This window comes from Halichoeres trimaculatus, unplaced genomic scaffold (genome assembly GCF_033239565.1).
Source record: "Halichoeres trimaculatus isolate MK-OKI-2021-1 unplaced genomic scaffold, fHalTri1.1 fHalTri1_scaffold_6, whole genome shotgun sequence".
Taxonomy (NCBI): Eukaryota; Metazoa; Chordata; class Actinopteri; order Labriformes; family Labridae; genus Halichoeres; species Halichoeres trimaculatus.
Window position 1 is genome coordinate 18,086,240 of NW_027437184.1, and position 20,623 is coordinate 18,106,862.

At 38.6% G+C, this 20,623-nt stretch overlaps 1 protein-coding gene across 1 annotated transcript; it reads right to left on the minus strand.

The window, feature by feature from the left end:
• Window positions 1-166: 166 nt before the first annotated feature.
• Window positions 167-19,856, minus strand: nectin1a (nectin cell adhesion molecule 1a). Its single transcript, XM_074672204.1, has 10 exons — window positions 19,417-19,856; window positions 7,146-7,258; window positions 5,587-5,845; window positions 4,433-4,550; window positions 4,100-4,281; window positions 3,890-4,007; window positions 3,068-3,219; window positions 2,798-2,930; window positions 2,616-2,679; window positions 167-1,265 (listed from the first exon to the last, which is right to left on the minus strand). The coding sequence occupies exons 1-10, from the start codon at window positions 19,466-19,468 to the stop codon at window positions 939-941; spliced, it is 1,518 nt and encodes a 505-aa protein (XP_074528305.1). The 5' UTR covers window positions 19,469-19,856; the 3' UTR covers window positions 167-938.
• Window positions 19,857-20,623: the final 767 nt, after the last annotated feature.

The following is a 20,623-nucleotide window of genomic DNA, read 5'->3' on the forward strand; positions in this document are numbered from 1 at the left end:
TGACTTTCCAATTTAAAGGTGTATGTCCTTGTGAACCTCTAAATGTATGAGGGGCATATTTAAAGAAAAGGGTGCTGAAGAGTCAGCATTGTATCAAAGGGGACAATCAACACTGTAAAAAGTTAACATAATCATTTTTATTCAAACACTAAAAATTCAAGGCTCATCCAACAACCAGTGTCAATGAAGTCTAAAACCCACTAATACCACAAATATAAACATCAATATAATAGAACAATAAAATTTCTCAAATACATAAAAATGTGCTTATTTTTCATTGCAAAGAAAAGCATGAACAATATAAAATACAAACACAGTAAAGTCATTTCTTCTGAGCAGGAGGTAAACCTGAAGGTGAGTTCCACTGTTCTATAGTGAGAGGTTTGTCAGTGTGTATGAAGCAGGATAAAGACATGGGCCTCGGAGATAAAGTCAGGAATTATATAACTTTTTTTTCCCCTTTTCATTTTTTTATATATAAAATTATACAATACCAGATGAAGTTAGGGACCGGTCAAAATGAGCAACGAGAGATAATCCTACGTCAGAAGCATTTGCAAATCCAACGTTATCCATTTGAGCAATATACATTTTTCAGATGACATTCAATCATTTCAAACATGACCTCCCTGTACACTAAACATTTTGAAACATGCTTCAACAAAGTTCCCTTTTCGCAGAATAGATTATACAAAAAAGACAGGACAAAACAGAGACAACATTTCATAATCTGACTTGATTTAGAGTCCAACATAAAAACTGCATTGTCCTTTTGTCTTCCAGAATTGTCCACGGACTCAGGCAATGCAGAAACATTGCCTGATAATGAAGAGTTGAATAAAAACCTCCATCTTGGAAAGGTCTGGATTCAAATGTGTTTGTCTCATTTGTCCACACTGGAAGCAGTTTGAGTTTGTGACAAATGAAGTGTTGTCACTTCAGACGTACTGCTCTTTTGGAAAAGTATACGCTGCCACTCCAGGGGGAGGAGAGGACAGGCCTGGTACCGAGGGGTATTTGAAGATGGCCGTGGTATGTGAAGAAGGAGGAGGAGAAAAGGTGTTTTTTGACATTGTGTTGTTACTGCTGCTGCTGCTGGTTGCAGGGGTTGTGTGCGAGGAGTGGTAGGGATGCTGGGGCAGAAATGAGAGAGGAGGGTTGATAGGAGGGGAGTAGGGCTCAGGGTAGTCCTCCTTGTTGCAGGCAAGTCTGTAGCTCACATAGTCCGCCGTGTTCGGGAGCTCTTCATAAAACCGTCCTGAATGCTGGGAAGAGATAACAGAGGTATATTCAAGAAACAATACACATATTCTATAAGTGTTAAGTATCAGGTTTGCTGTGCAAAGATGCCATCTGTACATTCATGAAATGATAGCTTTTAACCAGAGCTTAACTTTTGTTCACTTTATGGTGCTATAATTTAGCTTTTACACAAGATTTCCTCTTTTTGTATTGTTTTTGTAAACAAGGTTGCAGAACTTAGTCATGCCTTTCAGCCTATGATGCTTTGCCATTGTTCCTAAGACGAGGATAACTGCTCCCAAAGGGGCTTATAAAGTTTGTGTAGGGAAAACATTCACAAACAATAAATGCATTGAAATAAACACAGAGTCATTATTGTGCATCATGTTGTAATGTACACATTATTACCTCCACCAAGGAGGTTATGTTTTTGGGAGAGTTTGTTTGTCTGTGAACAGCATAACTCAAAAAATAACAAACAGATCTTGATGAAATTTTCAGGAAATGTTCAAAATGGAATAAGGAAGATTTGATTAAATTCTTGAGGTGATCTGGATCACCATTTGGATCCAGGATTTTTTTAAAGGATTCACCATATGTGTATATAACTTCATGATTAATGGTTGGATTGCTTTGCAAAACAATACAAGACAAGGTCACAACAATTTCTGACAGATGTAAAAGTACGATCCAGATCCTGGAAATATTCTGGATACTAAAATTCGGAGTATGAAACATGTACTGGGTCATTATAATTTTCAACACTGTCAGGGACCAAATTACTGACAAACCTGCAACTCACACCAAATTGTAGCAGACAGTCTTAAAGGAAGTATAACATTAAAGTAGGACTAAAGTGTTGCGTGACAATCACAATATGCTTGGTTGAGGTCTGTGCTTTTCTAATAGTTACTGTAAGGGCTTCTTTTTATTAACCATAGGGACTCCAAACCCACTTGTGTCTGTGTCTGTTTAATAAAGGTTTAATTACATGCTGATGCTGAGATCACACGCACTGTAATTAAGCAAATTGTGGTAAGGTAGAAATAGTGCCATCTCTCGTCTCAGTTGTCACTGGAGTATTTTAATTTGTCAAAGAGCCAATGGGATCCCTGTTGAAGAGCTGACCCAAAAATGTGGACAAGTTCTTTACCTTTTAGCCAAAACACAAACACAATCAAAGCCATGACCTGCAGCAGGAGATTAGTGACTGTGACCAAGTCTAACTTTGCTTATTGGAAGCTACTTTCAGCCTCCAGGCTTTCTGGGAACAGTGCCCGTTCGCTCTGGCAGTTTTTGTATCTTCTATTTTGATGCACTGATGCACTTGCACACACTGGCATCTCTTTGAACATGTGACATTTCAAAGGTACCTGAATGTCATCCGTTGGTCTTTTTCTTATCGGCTGGGACAGTTTTCTGGACGGAGAATCATTTCTGATTCAGGAGAAAGAGAGAATAACAGATGAGAGTGGCAGCTCAACGTTCACAAGACTGACTGAGACAACAGGCAAGTGAAATGATGTAATGGAGGAGAACTGGATTGTATACGTACGAGGAGTCATCTTTACGACTTCTTATTTTTAACACTAGGACTGTAATAGTAATGCCCATGAGCACACCGGCAGCCAATAATAAGGCAATGACACTGATGACATCGCCAGTTGCAATCTGTGGTAGAGGCTTTTCTACAAAGGAAACAAACAATTACATGCATTAAAAAAAAACACATTTCCTGCTCGGGGTAGCTTTTTGATGTTATATGTGATAACTTATAGAAGTAAGGAACTCATTTGCTCCTCCCCTGAGAGCTCAGGTAACATACCTATTATGCTGACCTCCACAGAGGCAGATCGCGTCCCAATGCTGTTGGTTGCATCACAAATATATGTCCCTTGCACATCATATGTGACTGGCCCTTTAAAGAGAAGGACGTTGTCTCGGACCTCAGCATTGGTTGGTATTGTGCCATTAATACTGGGGAAGACAGAAAATGTTTGAAAAAAAGCACAATCATAACTAGGGCTGCAGCTATCGAATATTTTAGTATTCGAGTATTCTACTGAATATCCCATCAGATTAATCAAATAATCAAATAAAATACATTTTTGTTTGATTAAAGAGCAGTTATTTTTCGAAGGAAATTTTTTCTCTTTAAGAAATAGAATTTTATGATGCAGCATGTCAATAAGAGCACTTGCTTTGGTAGCTCCAAAATTTGTAAACACACTTTTTGTGCCTTGTACGTCTCATCAAATGTTGAGGACCCAAATGGCACCCGTTTCGTAGAATGACCCATTGGTCTCTAAACTCCAGAAAAGAAGCTAGATTTGTTGCTAGTTGCTATTTTGTATAAGAGGTAGCTTGAGGGGTCTGAAAACTCTCTTAATATGGCCTCAGCTCTATTAGAAATACCACTCTTTGATCTTTTTTAAAATTAAACAATTCCTCGAGGCGGAGAAAATTACTCGAGTATTTTTTTTGTAATCGAGTACCTCGAATCATTCAAGGAATCGTTTCAGCTCTAATCATAACCCTTTTAAATAAAATCTCTTCCTTGACAACAACCCACTTGTAGCATACTCTAATATGATGGCTTCACTGATAGCAGGTTGGCTGTGATATAAAAAAAAACAGCTGTACTTACAGCCTCCACTGATACAGGGAGACGGCTGGGTTGGCGTCAGCTTGGCAGCTTAGTTGGACGTTCTCCCGATTCAGGTACCAGTTTCCATCAAACCCATCAATCAAAACATCTGGCTCATCTGGAACAGAAATACATAAAAGGAATGTAGCTTTTGTTTTTAATTTGTATTGTATGGTGACGTGCTTATTGTCATACATAAAGCAGACTTACACTGAATATCTAAGGTGACGCTGTCAGTGAAAACCTCCTCATTGTACGAGGTCACACAGGTGAGGGTTTCCTTGTGTGTTTCTCTGCTGGGCACCAAAATGTAGTCGCTCTGAACGGTGAACGTCCCGTCTGAGTTTCTGTACTCTCTAGTGGTCACTTCTCCAGAGACCCTCGTCTCCCACCTGCAAACATCATGAAACAAACAGAAACGGAGATGTGAGCTGAAAGAGTCAAGTTAAGACATGGGGGTTCAGAGATCAAGAGCATCTGACAGCTTTTTTTAACCTAGCTATATGTCTTAACACACATACACACACACATACACAAACAAACCTGATAGTGCCTGGTGGCTTTCCATTGGCAGAAACACAGGTGGCCACAGGTGTTTTGAGATTGGATGAGCGAGCCACTAGTGTTGGCGTGGAGAGGCTCATTTGAGTCGTTGGGCGAACTTAGAGGATGAAAAATGACAAAGACATTGAGTTAATGTAGTTTAATATGTGATGGTTCATCCAAGGCCCCGAAAGATGAAACCTGTAACGCTGACACTACTGTAAATAAAACACCACTCTGTTTAAGATTATTCATTTGCACAAAGTAAAGTCCACTTAAAATCCAAATCCAGAAATGGTATAAATCAAAATATGATATATTTCATAATTGAGCTTCAACAGATATTTATTAATCCTTGTGTGTCTTATAAAGTGATAAGTAGAGAAAAAATAGTCACAAAAACATTATATTTTGACTGATTCCCTTTACTGTAACAATCAAGTACTCAACTTTTCAAGATGAAATCTTTAAAATGTATCATAAAACCATGAAGCAAACCAGTATATTAAAGCAACTGTTTACAAAATAGAACTGAAGGGTTGAAATTTAGAAAAGAATTATATTCCTTGATTAATGTCACCACTTTGAATGTAAAATAGTTGCTAATTCCAGAGAAAAAAAGTGACAATAATAATTTTTTTCAAATTGAAGAGAAAAAGTTGCAAATTTGTAGAAATATTTTTTCCAACTTGCATTTCTCAAAGATTTTGCCAAAATGCTTCAATAATACTTCAACTCTGTCTCACAAATTGAAATTTATTTTCTGTAATTTAGGAGTTTTTCTCTCAAGTTTGTTAAATTTAATCTCTGTTACCTATGAATTTATCATTCCTCTAATCCAGATTAATTTTGTTGTTTTTTTCCTGCAATGACCCTTATTTGTCTCAACAGCATGTCATTTTTAGAAATTCTAAATAGAACTAAAGATTTTCAACAAAGCTAACTGTGCCTGGGTGTCACATCAAACATCTTTAGTGGATAATTCCCCTCACTATCTCCTGAGCCAAAGCAAGTAATATTAACTTCTTCCTTAAATTTAATGAGTTAAATCTGCACATTTCACTCGATGAAATTAGACACCTCTTGAGTTTTTAAGGGGACTTATGTGTCAACGTATCTTGCTGGAGAATCCGACCATCACACATGTGGCTTACCAAAGACAGTGAGGTTCACAGAGTTTTCTCGGTTGCCTGCCGGGAACGTGGTGTATTCACAGATGTAGGTGCACTCATCAGAGAGCCGGAGCGACGAGAAGGTGATGGTGGTGTCTTCTAGATTGGGAGTTCTTCGCCTCACTGCTCCATTTTTGAAGGCCACTCTGTCTCTGTAAGGTGGGGCGACAGACACGCCAAGGGAGGGATTTGCAATGGCTACGTTCTGTTTGGTGCCGTTCACGAGTTTCTGCCATGTCACCTGAAGAGAGCAGAGAGAAAGGAATCAAAGACGGCACATTAACCTCGAGACAATGTTAAGACATTCAGGGGCTGGTATTTTTACAAACTACGTTTATGTTAATTAGAGTGGGAGAATATTTACCGATTCACATAAAATCAAAAGGTACCATGTTTAGGTACCTAAATGCATCCTAGTGACCGTGAGGGAGCGGAAGAGTAGCGATTTTCCATACTGGATATGAACACAGCATTTCAAGGTTATATATTGAAGAATAAATATGCTGAATTAAAAAAAAAAAAAACATTCTCTTAATGAACAAATTGATATTTTTTACCACATTAACACAAAAAAAGTACTGAAAGTTGGTACCGTTGAGTACCGGAACCGATTGCCAGGTACAGGGCATCGGTACTGTATCGTTTCAAATGTGTAAGGTACCCATCCCTAGTAGAAACAAACTACAGTTTTCTTTCATTTCTCTAAAATCAAGAGCTCCAAATGACTACCTCAAACAGTTGTAGTAAACAACTCTTAAAGTCAAAGTAACTTTATAGTTGGACTTTTCGTAAAGTAACAATCAAGTTCAGAGTTGTGGCTTTTTTCGTCCCAAAAATGAAACTTGCAACTCTGCAGATCCTTTTATAATAATAAAAAAAAAGAAGAATGACAAAATTAGACTAAGCTGTTGCTAGCTATTTTTAAAAAAGTGAGGTGACTAATTTTGAATACCTGTGAATACATAGTTTATATCCATTCAAGACTAAAACACTTTATTTTTAATTTGTTCTTCCATAAAGACAAGTCTCCAATGAAATCTAGTCCCAGTCTGATGGTTTGAAACGCAGCCTTTGTTTACAGGGTCTAGTTCATATCTCTATAGTGTTATAGTTTTGCATATTAACTGGGTTTATGTATAACGTTTCTGTACTCATTGAGCATTAAATGTCTTTTTGAGTGGTATTTTTAGTCATTAACAGATGTTCTGGTTGTCTTTTAAGCATGGTTTTAAATTCAGAGGCAAAAAGCTGCTGGAGGCAAATGTAGAGCAGAAAAGTTTGCAGACAACTGGTTGTGGGTTGTTTGTTGAGAAAACCTGTCAGAGAACCAGAACAAAGGCTAGGCTTTACACTGAAACCAAAATGATGTGGATCATTATTAAAGCTTCAGATTTGTGCCATTTGTCACATTAGTTATTTTCAGGAGGTAGTCTAACACTAACACTCACTCACTGAAAAAGAAGACCGGGCACTGAGCTCACTTTGACACTAACCACTCCTCCCTGGAGTGTCAGCGTCCAAATGGAAACCCAAAGTAATACCTGTGAGATTTTGACAGGTGGAGAGCTGTTAATGAACCGGCACCGGAGATCCACCTTTGAGCCAACGTAGCCCCACTTCCCATCATCCATCTCCACAGTCTGGCCATTTACCCCTAGAGGAGAAGCACAGGGGTTAAAGACAGTTACCTTTATTTTGCCAAGCATATACAGTACTGCCACACACACATATCAGAAATACACACACAGACCACAATAAAAAAAACACAAGTTGGCAGCATGGGACTGGCACTCTCTAAGCTGTTCGCAGGCAGCCCAGCACGTTGAGCAGATAAAGTGAGCTGATCTGTCAAAGGCGATACATTTTAGCAGCGTGAGAGGTGAGCTGAGGTCAAAGGTTTCGGATTAGAGCGAGGTATAAATAAACACGATTTGTTTGGTTACTGTTCTCACTGACTTACTGATCCCCTTTAACAAATCCACAGCAGAGACACGCCCACTTCCCGAGTGGACACGAGTCACGTGTGTTCACATGTAGTTGTTAGAGATCGCCAAAGGAACATCACATTAAACCTGGGAGGGAATTAAGTTACCCACAATGCAGGATAAAGTAAAATGATGACACACTTAAAAAAACAAACAAAAAAAAAAAAAAACACTTAGAGCCACGGCTGCTCTCATTTTTCATACACACATAATCACACACACACACACACACACACACACACACACACACACACACACACACACACACACACACACACACACACACACACACACACACACACACACACACAAACACACTCAAATATCCCATCATACCTTAGTAAGTTACAGTGAGCCATCTTTGATTGAATTATTCAAAATCTTTCTGATATATATATTTTTTATTATTACAAACTTTTTTTTATTGGAAATCCTTTTATTTTTGTAGTTAATCCGCTCAAAATCCCTTTTTCCTTAGCCTGGGAGCAGCAGCCAAACATTGTAAGAGCTGAGGGGATACAGATGCAAACCAACCATGGCTTTTTTAGTTATTCTGAAAAGTATAACTAAATGCAAAACTCATTTATGGGAAAATAAATCTCTTCTTGGTACAGTTTTAATCAGAAAGTTAAACCTTTTTCATTGGCAAGATCACAAATGTGATCCTGTTTTGCTCGTGCAATATCCCATTGGCCTTAAGTTTGGAAAAGAGATTAACTTCAACCCATAGAGCTTGAAATTTGAAGTATTTTTACGATGAAAGAAAATGAGCTGTAGATACTGAGTGTTCGCATATATAAAAGGCAGCATAATGCTCCAAATTTAACTTAGTATGATCGCTTTTTTATTCAATCAATCAATCGATTGAGCCCCCCAGACACCCCCACCAAAGAGTGGTGCTGACAAACAAGTAAACACTATCAGAATATCTTAATGAGGAAACAGGTGTTAAATCCCAAGATAAGAAAAAAAAAAAACTAAATAAAATGATAACTTATCAAAAACAAATAAGGTAAATAAACTATGTAACTATAAACGTTTAGAATTATATGACTTTGAATTAGATTACAGTCAAATCTTGCTAAATAAATAAAGAAGATAGAGTATAACTAAGTAAAAAGCCAGACCAACAGGTCGGTCTTGAGTTTGCTTTTAAACTCTGCACAGTTTTATGCAACATTCAATACATTACGCAGTGAGAATATAACCTAAGGGGGAATTCCATGTTTGAAGGATTGTATCAAAAAACTGATATAATGATATAATGAGATGTCATAGTTCGTCATGTGGTCAAATATTTCCGAGTTATTAATGGATGAATATTGATCAGACCATGGGTGTCCCAGTCTTTTTCTAAAAGCAACCAGTCAACAACACCCCAGGCTGACATCAAAACCAAAACCATTCATCTCTCTGACAAGCTCTTCTAGTTAGACATTAAATATTTCCATCAGAGAGGCTTTTTACAGTTTCCTTGAGAAATATGTCAATGTGCAATTTCCTGCGGGGTTACAAAGAGCAGGAGAGGGGTCGGTGCTCTTCTGTTCTGGCATTTGAATCACATGCTTTGTTTTTTTTCTCTTTCGGTATTTTAGGAAGGCATAACGAGGGTAAAGTGTGTGTGTGTGGTGTGTGTGTGTGGTGTGTGTGTGTGTGTGTGCGTTTCATGCAGTTCAATGTATGGTTAAACAGACTCCGAATTCACTCTTTAAAAAGTCCTTAAAAATAATGTCGTCAAAGCCTTTGAACTTATTTAAATCAATAAAACCAGGTGTTACTGAGTGTTAATGTGTCTAGCTTTTAAAAATGGAAATGATTGTTTCTCATACTTGTGTAGGACCACATTCAACCTTGTCATAAACATTAACACCATAAAGAAAAAAAAACAATAACTGGTGATGACGCCTCACCACAAACCCTTTTTTAATCCTCAGATGAACAGTATAAAAGAGGGGGTGTCCTGAAATGTATTTATTTTTTTACTGACACATCTCTACACTAATCTAAAGTGTCTTTACTGATCTTGGCAAGTGCTACTGCACACATTCAAAATGTTGTGTAAAGACTGCAATAAGGCAACAAATCCAATAACAGATAAAACTAAATAATTTAGAGTAAACAACAACAATAAGAGATAAATGACTAAAATCTAAGAGACTGGAAAAACAGAGCAGCACATTGTGTGAGGGACAGTACCACAGCAGGCACATCAGTGCACAGGTCTCATTGCCTCCAGGTAGAAGCTGCAGGTGACCTTTGTTGGTCTAGCCTTTATGTTCCACAGTCTCCTGCCTGAGGGAAGGGGGTCAAACAGCTTGAGGGTCAGACAGGTGGGGTCCCCATGATGGGAGCCAGCATCTGTTGCTGTAAATGTCCTCAGTGGAAGTGAGGCTGCTGCGGCTTTCGCTAGTCTCTGCAGTGCCGTGCCGTCTGTTGCAGACCAGCTCTTAAACCAAGAGATAGTGAGGGTAGTTCCCGCTGCCCACCGGTAAAAAGCTACCAGGGCTGGGGTGTTAAAGTGGACCTGCCAAAGCTTCCTCAGGAAATTCAGGCGTTGACGGGGCTTTCCTAAGACAAAGTGATGATCCAGATCAGGTCTCTGGAAATGTGGACTCTGAGGTGTTAAAAACCATCTTTTATAAAGGCACTGACAGACAATGTTGTCTTAAAATAGAAAACTTCATGAAGCGTTAACTTTCTAACTTTCCATGATTTGTTAAAGCCCTAAAACACAATCATTCAAAGCTCCCTCAGTTTTATTCAGCAGACACTTTTGTACAAAGCAATGTAAAAGACAAGCAAGAGTTTTGACAGAAGGGAAAACCTTAGTGCTACAAAGAGCTACACAATATTTGGCTGCAGGTGCTACCATAAAGTGCAAGAAGAAAAATTCTGCAGCCACATAGCCATGAGGAAACTCAATACAGCCAAGATCTGGGTCACTGATGGCTCAATACTGTCAAAGGTGTGGTGTGCCCCAGGGTTCAGTCCTGGGTCTACACAGAGTCTTCAGAGTAACATTACTGTTTAATAGTTTATAAATCTCAGTTATTTACAGTTATTCTTTCTTTTGTTTTTCTAATTTCATAACAACAAATCTTTAATTTGCCAGGATATTACATCATATGCAGTTACCAAGACTTGATTGGGCAGCTCACTGCATTAATCTGCTCTAAAAAAAAAAAAAAAAAACTGCCCTAAAACGATTTCTTTCTTTAACTTTTAACATTTTTAACTGGCTTCAACTTTGCATCCTGCTGGGTTTTTAAGATTTCAGGTAAAGCCTTGCATGACTCTGAACTTCTGAACATTATTTTATTTCTTTTATTACCAAAGCTTAATTTGAGCACATTTGGTCAACCAAAGGTTGGTTCAAGGTCAGCACCCACACTAGCTGGCACAAAAAGTATCATGAATATTTTTTTACCACAGTAGGATGCCAAGGCTGTAGCTCCTGATCAGTGGTTTCACCTTAATTCTGCAATGCTCTACTGTACAACCAGCATTTAACCACGCAACTAGAGCAATCTGTAAGCTGAACAGGCATGTGGACGTTAACCTTCGAGGAGGGCTGAGGGGTGGTGATGCTAGCTCTGCCAACATTAGCCTCACTTAATAAACCAGAACCAGGCTGTACAGAAGCTTATCATCCTTTAAATTATCAAAACAGGAAGTCAAAGCCTCCATTATCAGCAAGACATAGATTTGTCTGGTCCTGCTCTTTTAAATGAATCCTCAGGCTAAATTTAATATGAACAATGGCATTTAATTTACTGTACATGTTTTTTTGACATGCAAACATACACACCAACGCTTAGAAACACCGCTCAAAGCACATCTCTGCCCTGCTGACATCAATCATCAAAAATATCACTTACATCATTGCATGACATCATAACAACTTGAGCCGTATTGTTTTTGTGAGATCATTAAATGTAATAGTTTCATATGAGAGCAGTTCACTGTGCCTTTAATGCCCCTTTACATAAACAGCTGCGGGTTATAGGGAGGTAAGAAGGGGAGCAAGAGCAAGAGGAGTAGATTACACCATTTAGAATATTAAAGTGCATCTGCACTGGATCAGTTTAGGTCTGTCACAAAATGTTTCTCACAAAGGACTGTGGATGTAGCCATGACAAATGTACTTGTGCTTGGTTTTTTTTCAAGTCTGCAGAAAAAAAAAACATCTTAAATTGAAAACAAGACTTTAAAACAACACTTTTTAACATGCATCATGTATGCCAATAGATTCATCACAAATATTCAGAAATCTTCTGAACTTAAGTCATGTTTTCATTTGCCCACACAGCTTATTGTGTTTACATCAAATGACTGAGAAAAAAAGTGCTTAAAGGTCAAACCAAAGCTACAGAATCAAATCTGCCAGAAACTTATAAGTCTGTAGATTAAATAATAGGGATATAGGGATGTTAGATCATGTTACAACTTCAGACTTACAGAAGCTGCTGCAAGGGTAAAAAAGTTTTAAGCCCTATCTCAAGACAGTTTGAATCTTAATATTTATAATAATAAAAAAATACCAGAGTTACCAAGTCAACAGCAGAAAACATGTTTGGTTTATTGTAGATAAGGTGAAGGAATTGGATGGGAACACATTTCAGTCTTTTTAAAGAAACAAGAATGTACAGATAACAGTATAAGGTTTCAACTATTTTTCAAACAACTGTTTTGGGCTTTTATGCTTTCATTAAATGGGTAAGCTGAAGAGAGGAATAGAAAAATGGGAAAAATAGAGTGGGGGTAGAACTGCATCCAAGAGTCAGGGCATGAAGTCAAATCTGCCACCAGTGCATTGAGGATTATAGTCTCTGTATATGCACCACCTGCCACCCGAGCTGCGCTGGAGCCTTATTAAATTCAGCAAAATCTGCATTCAAGCTTTTTTGGAGCATGTTAGTGTGAGAGGGTGAATTTAGATGACATGCAAAGCTTACATTTTAGAAAGGTCAAACTTTGCCCCATGTTCCACCTCATCATGACAAAGTTCAAAGCAGCTAAACTTTGGAGATGTTCAGTTCACAAGCACTTTCAGGTTGTAAAAATTTAGTTTTTCTCCGCTTGTAATGCTTTTTTATATGGAGCAAGTGTTGATTTGACTTAAGGGATAACATGCAAGGGACCTGTCAGGACTGGAGGGAACAAAGAGCTAACTGAGAAGTCTACAACTTTAACACAAAATCTGATTCAAGTATTTAATAGATTAAAAAGTAAGCCAAAGAGAAAGTGCAAATATTGCAAATCCTTGGTTTGTTCACATTCTGGGTCATCTTGGGAAGCATCTGTAAAAGGCTTGGAGTGATTCATCCATAAACTTTATTAAGGTGTGTAAGGTGTCACTCTGCTGATAGGCCATGTTAGCCCCACTTCTTTCTGTGTTTCTAGGTTGATACATACCATAATTTGAGCCAACATTTCCAACATCTTAGGTTAAAAAAAAAACAGAATCTCTTGAGAGAAGTAATTGTAATACTGCTGAGGCAACACCTAAAGTACGTATCAAACAGCCTCTAATGTCAGGCTATTTTCTGGCAGGGTTTTAAACTGTGCTGCATGTATCCTCTGTGTCTCCTTCATTTTTTATTATTTAAAATTATATAGAACTGAATTCTTCACTGACAGACCTTTTGACTGAGCTGGGCTAAAGCTGTTTCCTCCTGTTTCCTGTCTTTGTGCTAAACTGAGCTGAACAGCTGCTTTTCTGTAAAGCTTCAAATGACCATGATCTCAACTTCCTCATTTAACTTTAAACATACCAGCCAATTGTACAACCCTAGTTCCAGATAGGAAATGAATCTGTGTAAAGTAGAAAAACACAATTTAATTGTTCAAAGGGTTCATACAAACTGGTGGATCTCAAACACTTAATTGTTTTATGGAAAATATGTCTTCATTCATCATTTCAAATTTGATGCCAACAACATATTTACACCACCCATTATTTCAGCTACACTCTGTAAACATTTGGGGATGAAGGGGATCAGTTTCTGAGCTCTGGAAGTGATGTTCATTATTGCTTGACCTAGGATATAAGACACTCGGGGGCTTCTGTGTTGATTTTTTTTTAACTGATGTATCAGTTCTTTCAGTGTGTGACCAGTTCAGACCAAACATGCTGTAGTAAAACTTGCAGAATGTGGTCTTGCTGGAAGATAGAAAGATTAAGGCAATGTAAGGATAAAGAAGAAGCTCTAAAGCCTGTTTCTGCTCTTTAGGTCTGATGATGCCTTCCAGGATGTCTACGCTTCCCATGCGACAGGCAATTCACACATCCCACCTTGGGTGGTTTTTGAACTGACAAAAAAGCTTGGTATCTCCTCCAACTCAGTGTCCATGATTTCCACAAAGAATGTCAAATTTTTTAGGACTTCAGGTCATGTCTTCCTTTTTTGCCTCAGTTTATTCTTAAAGGGACTCCAGGCCAGAGGTTTCTGCTGTTTCTTGATGAAGTTTACATAAAGGGATTACTTATCAATAACAGCGGATACACACACAGCTTGAGTGCAGAAGCACTGCAGACTACAATAGTTTGTCAACTGAAGTAAGGGAGTTAACCACTAAAGAACACATTTTTTTAACCCAACACCTCCCAGGTTATTGAAATAGCAGTGGCATGCCAGATCATAAAATCTGGGGTGGGGCGTTTCTGTTAATCATAATTTATAGGTTCACTTATTATTTACTCTCTATATTGAGTCCATGTTTGGTCATAACCTTGACCCAAAATCATCTTTTTCATTAAATAAGCAAAGTTAAATCTGTATTTTGAATATCAGCAGTTAATATTGCTTCTTTGCGGTCAAAACTGGTTAACTGAGGTTGGATAAAGACAATACATTAATTACACCACCACAGACGTCGTTGGTGTTTCAGTGTAAAGTGTGACCCCCCCTCAGCCGGTAATCAATGACACCTTTGGCTGAGAGTCACCAGTTAACATGGTCGCTATTGACTCCAAAACACTAGTTGCTTTGTAACCGTCAAAACGTGACAGACGTTGCCGCTGTTGCAAAGTATCATTTCTGACAACTGACCACGGACCAACCGTACATTTTGATGCTGCCAACAGGCTGAATTTAATGATTACAAAATGCTAACTCATCTAAACGAATGTAGCTTTACATTGCTTCTACGGTCAAAATGCAAACAGATCTTTATGATGACGTAGACTAATAGTCCCTCCATAAGGTAACCTCTTTGCATGGCTCAGTTTTAACCTGCCTCTGTGGAACCAGCATTCAAGTATATCCACTGATAGCGGTTTTTGATGCTGATTTTTAGCACATGTGGTGGTTTAGACAACATACTCATGCAAACATTGCTGGGGACTGAAAACAAGCGTGTTTCATAAACAATGACATTTCAGAGTTTAACATTTGATTTGTAAAAGGAAAAACTAATTTAATTTAGTAAAACCATCAAAGCTGTGGCGCTGGTAAGGGTAGTGGTTTAGGACACTCTCCTTGACGGGACCTGTAGCCTCTTTCCTGCTCTCACCCTTTTTCCTGCTCCATCTACGGTCCTGTTCTCTGTTTAAAAGCATTAAAGCCAGGACGAGTAACTGAGAAGTAAAAAAAAATCAAAGCCACAGAAAAGTCTGAGTCAAAGAGTATAAGTACCTTACACGTTGTGTCTGCACATCGACCCACACTCACAATCACTGGTATACCACTCAGTCCGTGCACTGACCTCTCTGGCTGAGCTTATTAGGGGCTTTAGGTAAGAGTAGAGTAGACAAAGAGCGTCCTCTCTGACACCAACATAAACACACAGATATGAACACACAGTCTTATCTCAGTGGCCCCCCAGCAATCCCACCTTCCCCTTTCGGCCATGTTCATTCACATTCTTCTATTGTTTAGGCTATGGGAAATGACCTCAGCAGTCCTCATGACAATAATCCATAAACAGCAGCACACTGGAGAGATACAGCCATGGGAATGTCACAAACAATGGTAATATTGTTCCACATTTGAATGCACCGAGCAAAAGCAGCAGGTGCATCACTGCGTGGTGATGGGCCTTTTGTTTATGTCCTAAGAGGATATCCTGTACCTTTCTGCATCATTGTCACTGACAAGTCGTTTTTAACCTTTTCACATGTGTGACTGAGTTCAGCAGAGGGACAGAGGCTGGCTAGACTACAAAAAAAAAGAATACATTAACAAAACTTAATTATTTCCTTTTTCTGTACAAATATTTCTTTATGCAGTTATTGATTGGCGGCATCCAGCAGTGAGAGATGCTTAGTTTAGCTGGGCAGGACAAGCAGTGTATTTCACTGAGGCAGAGAGTTAGAGCCAGTGCTACACAGAGAATTGTACATTTTAGTCAGCTCACCCTGAGGCATCTCATCCTTTATGGGTAAGACAGAAAACTCAAACCTAAAAATTTGTTCTATTCACCTAATCTTTCCTTTATCTAGGCAGGAAACTTCAGATCTCACTGCACAATAAACAGAGACAAGTATTCATTATAGTTAATCAATCAGCAGATATTCACTCACTATTTCAAATCAGAGTTATTTGCCTTGGGAAAGGGGCGACTAGGCTGCAGCATAGTATGGGGCAACCTGGTGAAAGTACAATAGATGACTGTTAAGTTGATGATAATACTTTTGCCCTCATTTCTAAATTTACATGGGACACAACTTTTGTGAAGTAAGTTATAAAGAGAGAAAGCCATAACAGATCACTGCTAGCTCAAGTATTGTTGAATGGTGTAAAAACCTTCATATACCATAGACTGTGATATAAATTGACATGTCTCAATGATGTCACCAGTCTGTTTCTGAAACTGAGTTTTTAAGCACATCATTGACAGAAGCCATATTGGAAACGGAGTGGGCTTTGAGCCACACTGACAGCTATAGAGCACACCCCTGTCAATCACCTATGCTGTGCTGCTGATTGGGATTTGTTATCTGAAAACCTTGTAAATTGCAGAGTGAGAAAAAATTAACCCCCTAAAAAAATGTGTGCAGTTAGAGAAATGAGCTATTCAGGCAGGGGACGTTTTTGTTACAGGCTGTAAATGTTTTTATTTCTACTGTGAAGATGGCTTTTTTTGGTTTAGTGTGTCTCTGGTAGTTCTGGAGCCAGTCTTTAGCGAACACTCAATAAACTGCAGCACTTTTACATCGGCTCTTTTTCTTAAATTGAAGGCTGTAGTACATGCATCCTAACATGCTTTGTTGCAGTTCCAAGTAAGATTTTTTTCCAGGTATACCTTTGGAGAGAACATGGTGTCTTTTTAGGTAACACTCAGAGTCATTCAGTTTATAAGAATGCAAACATTCACTAGATACACCGTCACAAATTCTGAGATTTAGAGGTGTCCCAGTCCGATATTGATATCGGATATCGGTTTGATATCAGCAAAAAAACAAGTATCGGTATCATATCGGAATGCATCTAAAATCTCTGATATAAGCAGTTTCTGTTACCCATTGGATAATAATAATCATACCTACTGTTGCTGAATAATCATACCTACTGTTGCTGACTACTGTTCTTTGTTTGAATAATATCACTTAATCAAGCCTTTTACGACATGACAGACATACTACAAAATAAGAAATAAAAGTATGCATGTTTAATGCTGATATCATATCGGATTAATATCGGTATTGGCCAGTACTCAATGCTGCAGTATCTGTATCATATTGGAAGTGAAAATGTAATATTGGGACATCCCTACTGAAATTATCATTAATAGAGTCATGTCAGTGGCATGGTGTAGTAACGAGTCAATGTATAAGTTTAATGTCATTATTCCAGCAAGATTTAGGGGGAAAAAATCAGAAATCTATTGCTGGAGTGAAGAATCAACAGGTGAGAAAACAGGATTATTTTGGCACCAGCAGCAATGCAATCTTGGTTCCCATCATAAACGTTTTTCTTAAACTAAAAACATAGATATATGCCACCAACAGAAATTGTAGTTTCTACTTCAAGTGATCCTAAAAAAAAAATCACTCATAAATTGACTAAAGGAGATATTAAAGTTAAATTACAATACCTTCAGTATTTGGTTCAATTTCATGTCTCTATAAACGAAACATTTTCCTCATAATCTCCCATAAATAAAGTACCGAACAGTGCAACAAACTGCATGTGAAGCCCACCCCATTGCATGGATCCCCAGCTTTGCTCACTTGGACCCAGACCTCCTTAAGACAAGAAAATGAAAAACCCAGAGAGACGCAGAAGAGGGCAGATTAACTGTTTAATCTTTAGGCCATCAAATCTGTGATTGATCGGGGATTACACAGGGTTTTTAGTCTTTGGCCTTGTGACTTACAATGTAGGGAATCCTGAAGCAGAGTAAGGGCGCACACACACATACACACAGTCTATACAGCAACAGAAACTGACTTTTCAATAACAAATTTGCACTTACATCTATCTTGCCTTCCTTTTCAATTCCCTCTGGTTGAAATGGAGAAGGTACTTACTCCACTCTTGGTTTTCTCTAAATCAGTTTTAATCTCACATTGTTTTCGACTGAGTTGCTTGATTCTGTGTGCACATGCGTGCAGATGAGTGCGTGTTTGCGTGGATGTGTAATCTCCATGGCACTGCACAAGCATGGAGTGTGCACTTGGCTGGTGATCAGCAGGCAGCTCACAGGATTATGATGACTGCTGCTGCCACTACATTTATGTTTTGGGACATGAGAGGAAAATCAAACCCAAGAGAGGAGAGGAGAGGAGAGGAGAGCAGAGGAGAGACAAACGTCCAGAGAGGAGTATCATCCAACAGGGAGACAATAAAGGAAAAAAAAATACATTGGTTTGAAATGGGCCAACTCTGGAGAGGGAGGTACAGACAAAGAGACAAATGGAAGAGAAAGAGGACAGAAGGCCGATGTGTTTGTGCTGGATTATTTCTGTGGGATAGCGTCTGTGTGTTCCAGCTTTAGACTCTGGATTATGCAAAAAGTATGAGGATGTCTTTTTCAGCCAGTCTTATCTGCATCTTTCTGCAGCGGAGCATAGCAAGCTATTAAAGCATCAGTGACATATTAACCTGCAGGGCCCACCTGACAGATACCTGTGGGGCTGCAACACAAGACTGATACACTGCAGCAGCAACAGTCAGCAGGCTCGGCTGGGACTTGGCAGCAAACATGTTGTTACACCCTTCCTGCTCCCTGTGCAGCACTAATCCATGGCTCTGTCCTTCAACATGACAATCCTACACACATGGTGCAACCTCACACTTAGTTTTTACACATACACACATGTATGCACACACCAACAAATTACTGCTTGACTGGCACTGGGGGTGGGGGCGTTAGCACTTACTTTGAGTGAAAAAAGCAATCACAGCAGATGTCACTGCAGCGCAACACGTCCATATGCTGCCACAATAGCTTTTGTCATTACATCATAATCTATAGAAGGTCTCAGAGGATTGGATGTGAAGATGAAAAAGTGCTCTGAGATGTCAAAGTAAATTAATGAGTCTGTGTGAAACCCGTGGGAAAATAAGATTTACTTCAGGATCCTCATAGAAATGTGTTAACTTTCTCTGTGCACGCAAACATTTTGTGGTATCTTGTCTTTCTGTCTCTTTTACACACAAAGCGTGGCACCAAATTCAAAGAACAACAGTGTAAACATACTGTTAGTGAATTCTTGTATGAAAACAGGACACAAATATTAGCATGTGACTCATTTGTTACCTCCTTTATCAGATTTTGTCATAAAGTTTTTTTTCTAACCGCTCATGCACCTGATATTATATTCTTTAGCGAAACCTCAGCCTCTCCCTCCTCATTACGTTACTTAAAAAAGCAAACCTACCAGGAATTACACAAGTTGTTATCAGGAATATCCAAAATCCAGTGTTGTCCATGCCCGAAACACGCGTGCCAGTTTCTCACTGTGGTTAAAATCCCAGTATATGCTTGTTTGCAGCCTCCTGCGTCCAACACTGAAGACACAGCAACAGGTTAGGCTTCAGCTCTGTGTGTCTGAGCCCCAGTCAGGTCTCCATGTATGCTGCACACCAGACACACGCTCCTCTCCAGCACACTCTGTCACCCTAAAAACAGATTTATCTAAGTTGTCTCTGCAAGCTGAGTCACTTTTTCTGTCTCTAATTCGGACTTCCCCGTGAGTGGTCAGAGCAGCAGCCGTCTCTGTCCGGCCGAGGCTTGGTTGGGATAAAGCAGCTTAACGCGTGGGCAGATTATTTCCGAGATAGCCTTCCCCCTCAGTCCAGACTGACAACTATCTGTCAGCGCGTGAAGGCTGGGCTGAGCGAGTTAGAAAAAAAGGCGCAGTCCGGCTATTTTAAATAAGCACTTATCAGGAACAACCATAGGGGGGCGTACCTAGCTGCCAGAGAAGGAAGACACCTCCTGATCAGTCACTGGAAAAAAAAAAAAAAACATCAGACCACTTTTTTCTTCCACAATCTTCATTTTAATGCCTGGTACCACGAAAGGTATATTGCTTGAAGAATAAAATGAAAATGACAAAAACACAGCTGATTATATAATCGTTTTTTTTTTTCCTATTTGACATCCCTTACGAAAGAAAAATATATTGCAGCATATTGGAAAATATCATCTTATATATTAGGTAATATATTCCCATGTATGAGATTTAGTATTTATATTTTCCAATATATTGCAATATATGGAAAGCAGCAATCATTTCTATATTTTGCAATATATTGCAATATATTTCATAAATATATAATATATTGTATATGTGCCCTAAATATATTATTCCATGTATATCATAATATATCAATAATATATTACAATACATTTCAAAAAATATATTGGTACATATATATTTTTTTTTTGTAAGGGATGCCTTAACTTTAGTGAATTTCCAGGGTATATAACTTAGACTGTATAAAACATATAAGAGGCCATTTCATGCCATAAGCAGCAGTCCATGTGCAAAGGCCAAGAGTGGTTTCCTGCTTAAATTAAAGCTCAGAAGTTGTCAGCTCTAACAAAACAAAAGAATTATGTGAAGCCACAAAGGCAACCAT

Excerpts from the sequence above, each read along its gene's own strand:
- nectin1a (XM_074672204.1), bottom strand. The coding sequence starts at position 19,468 with ATGGACAACACTGGATTTTGGATATTCCTGATAACAACTTGTGTAATT. Across the intron at positions 7,259-19,416 it reads AACAACTTGTGTAATTCCTG|GGGTAAATGGCCAGACTGTG; the intron begins GTAGGTTTGCTT and ends CTTCTCCTCTAG. Across the intron at positions 3,220-3,889 it reads TCCCTGTATCAGTGGAGGCT|TATTAATGGCACAATACCAA; the intron begins GTAAGTACAGCT and ends TGTCTTCCCCAG.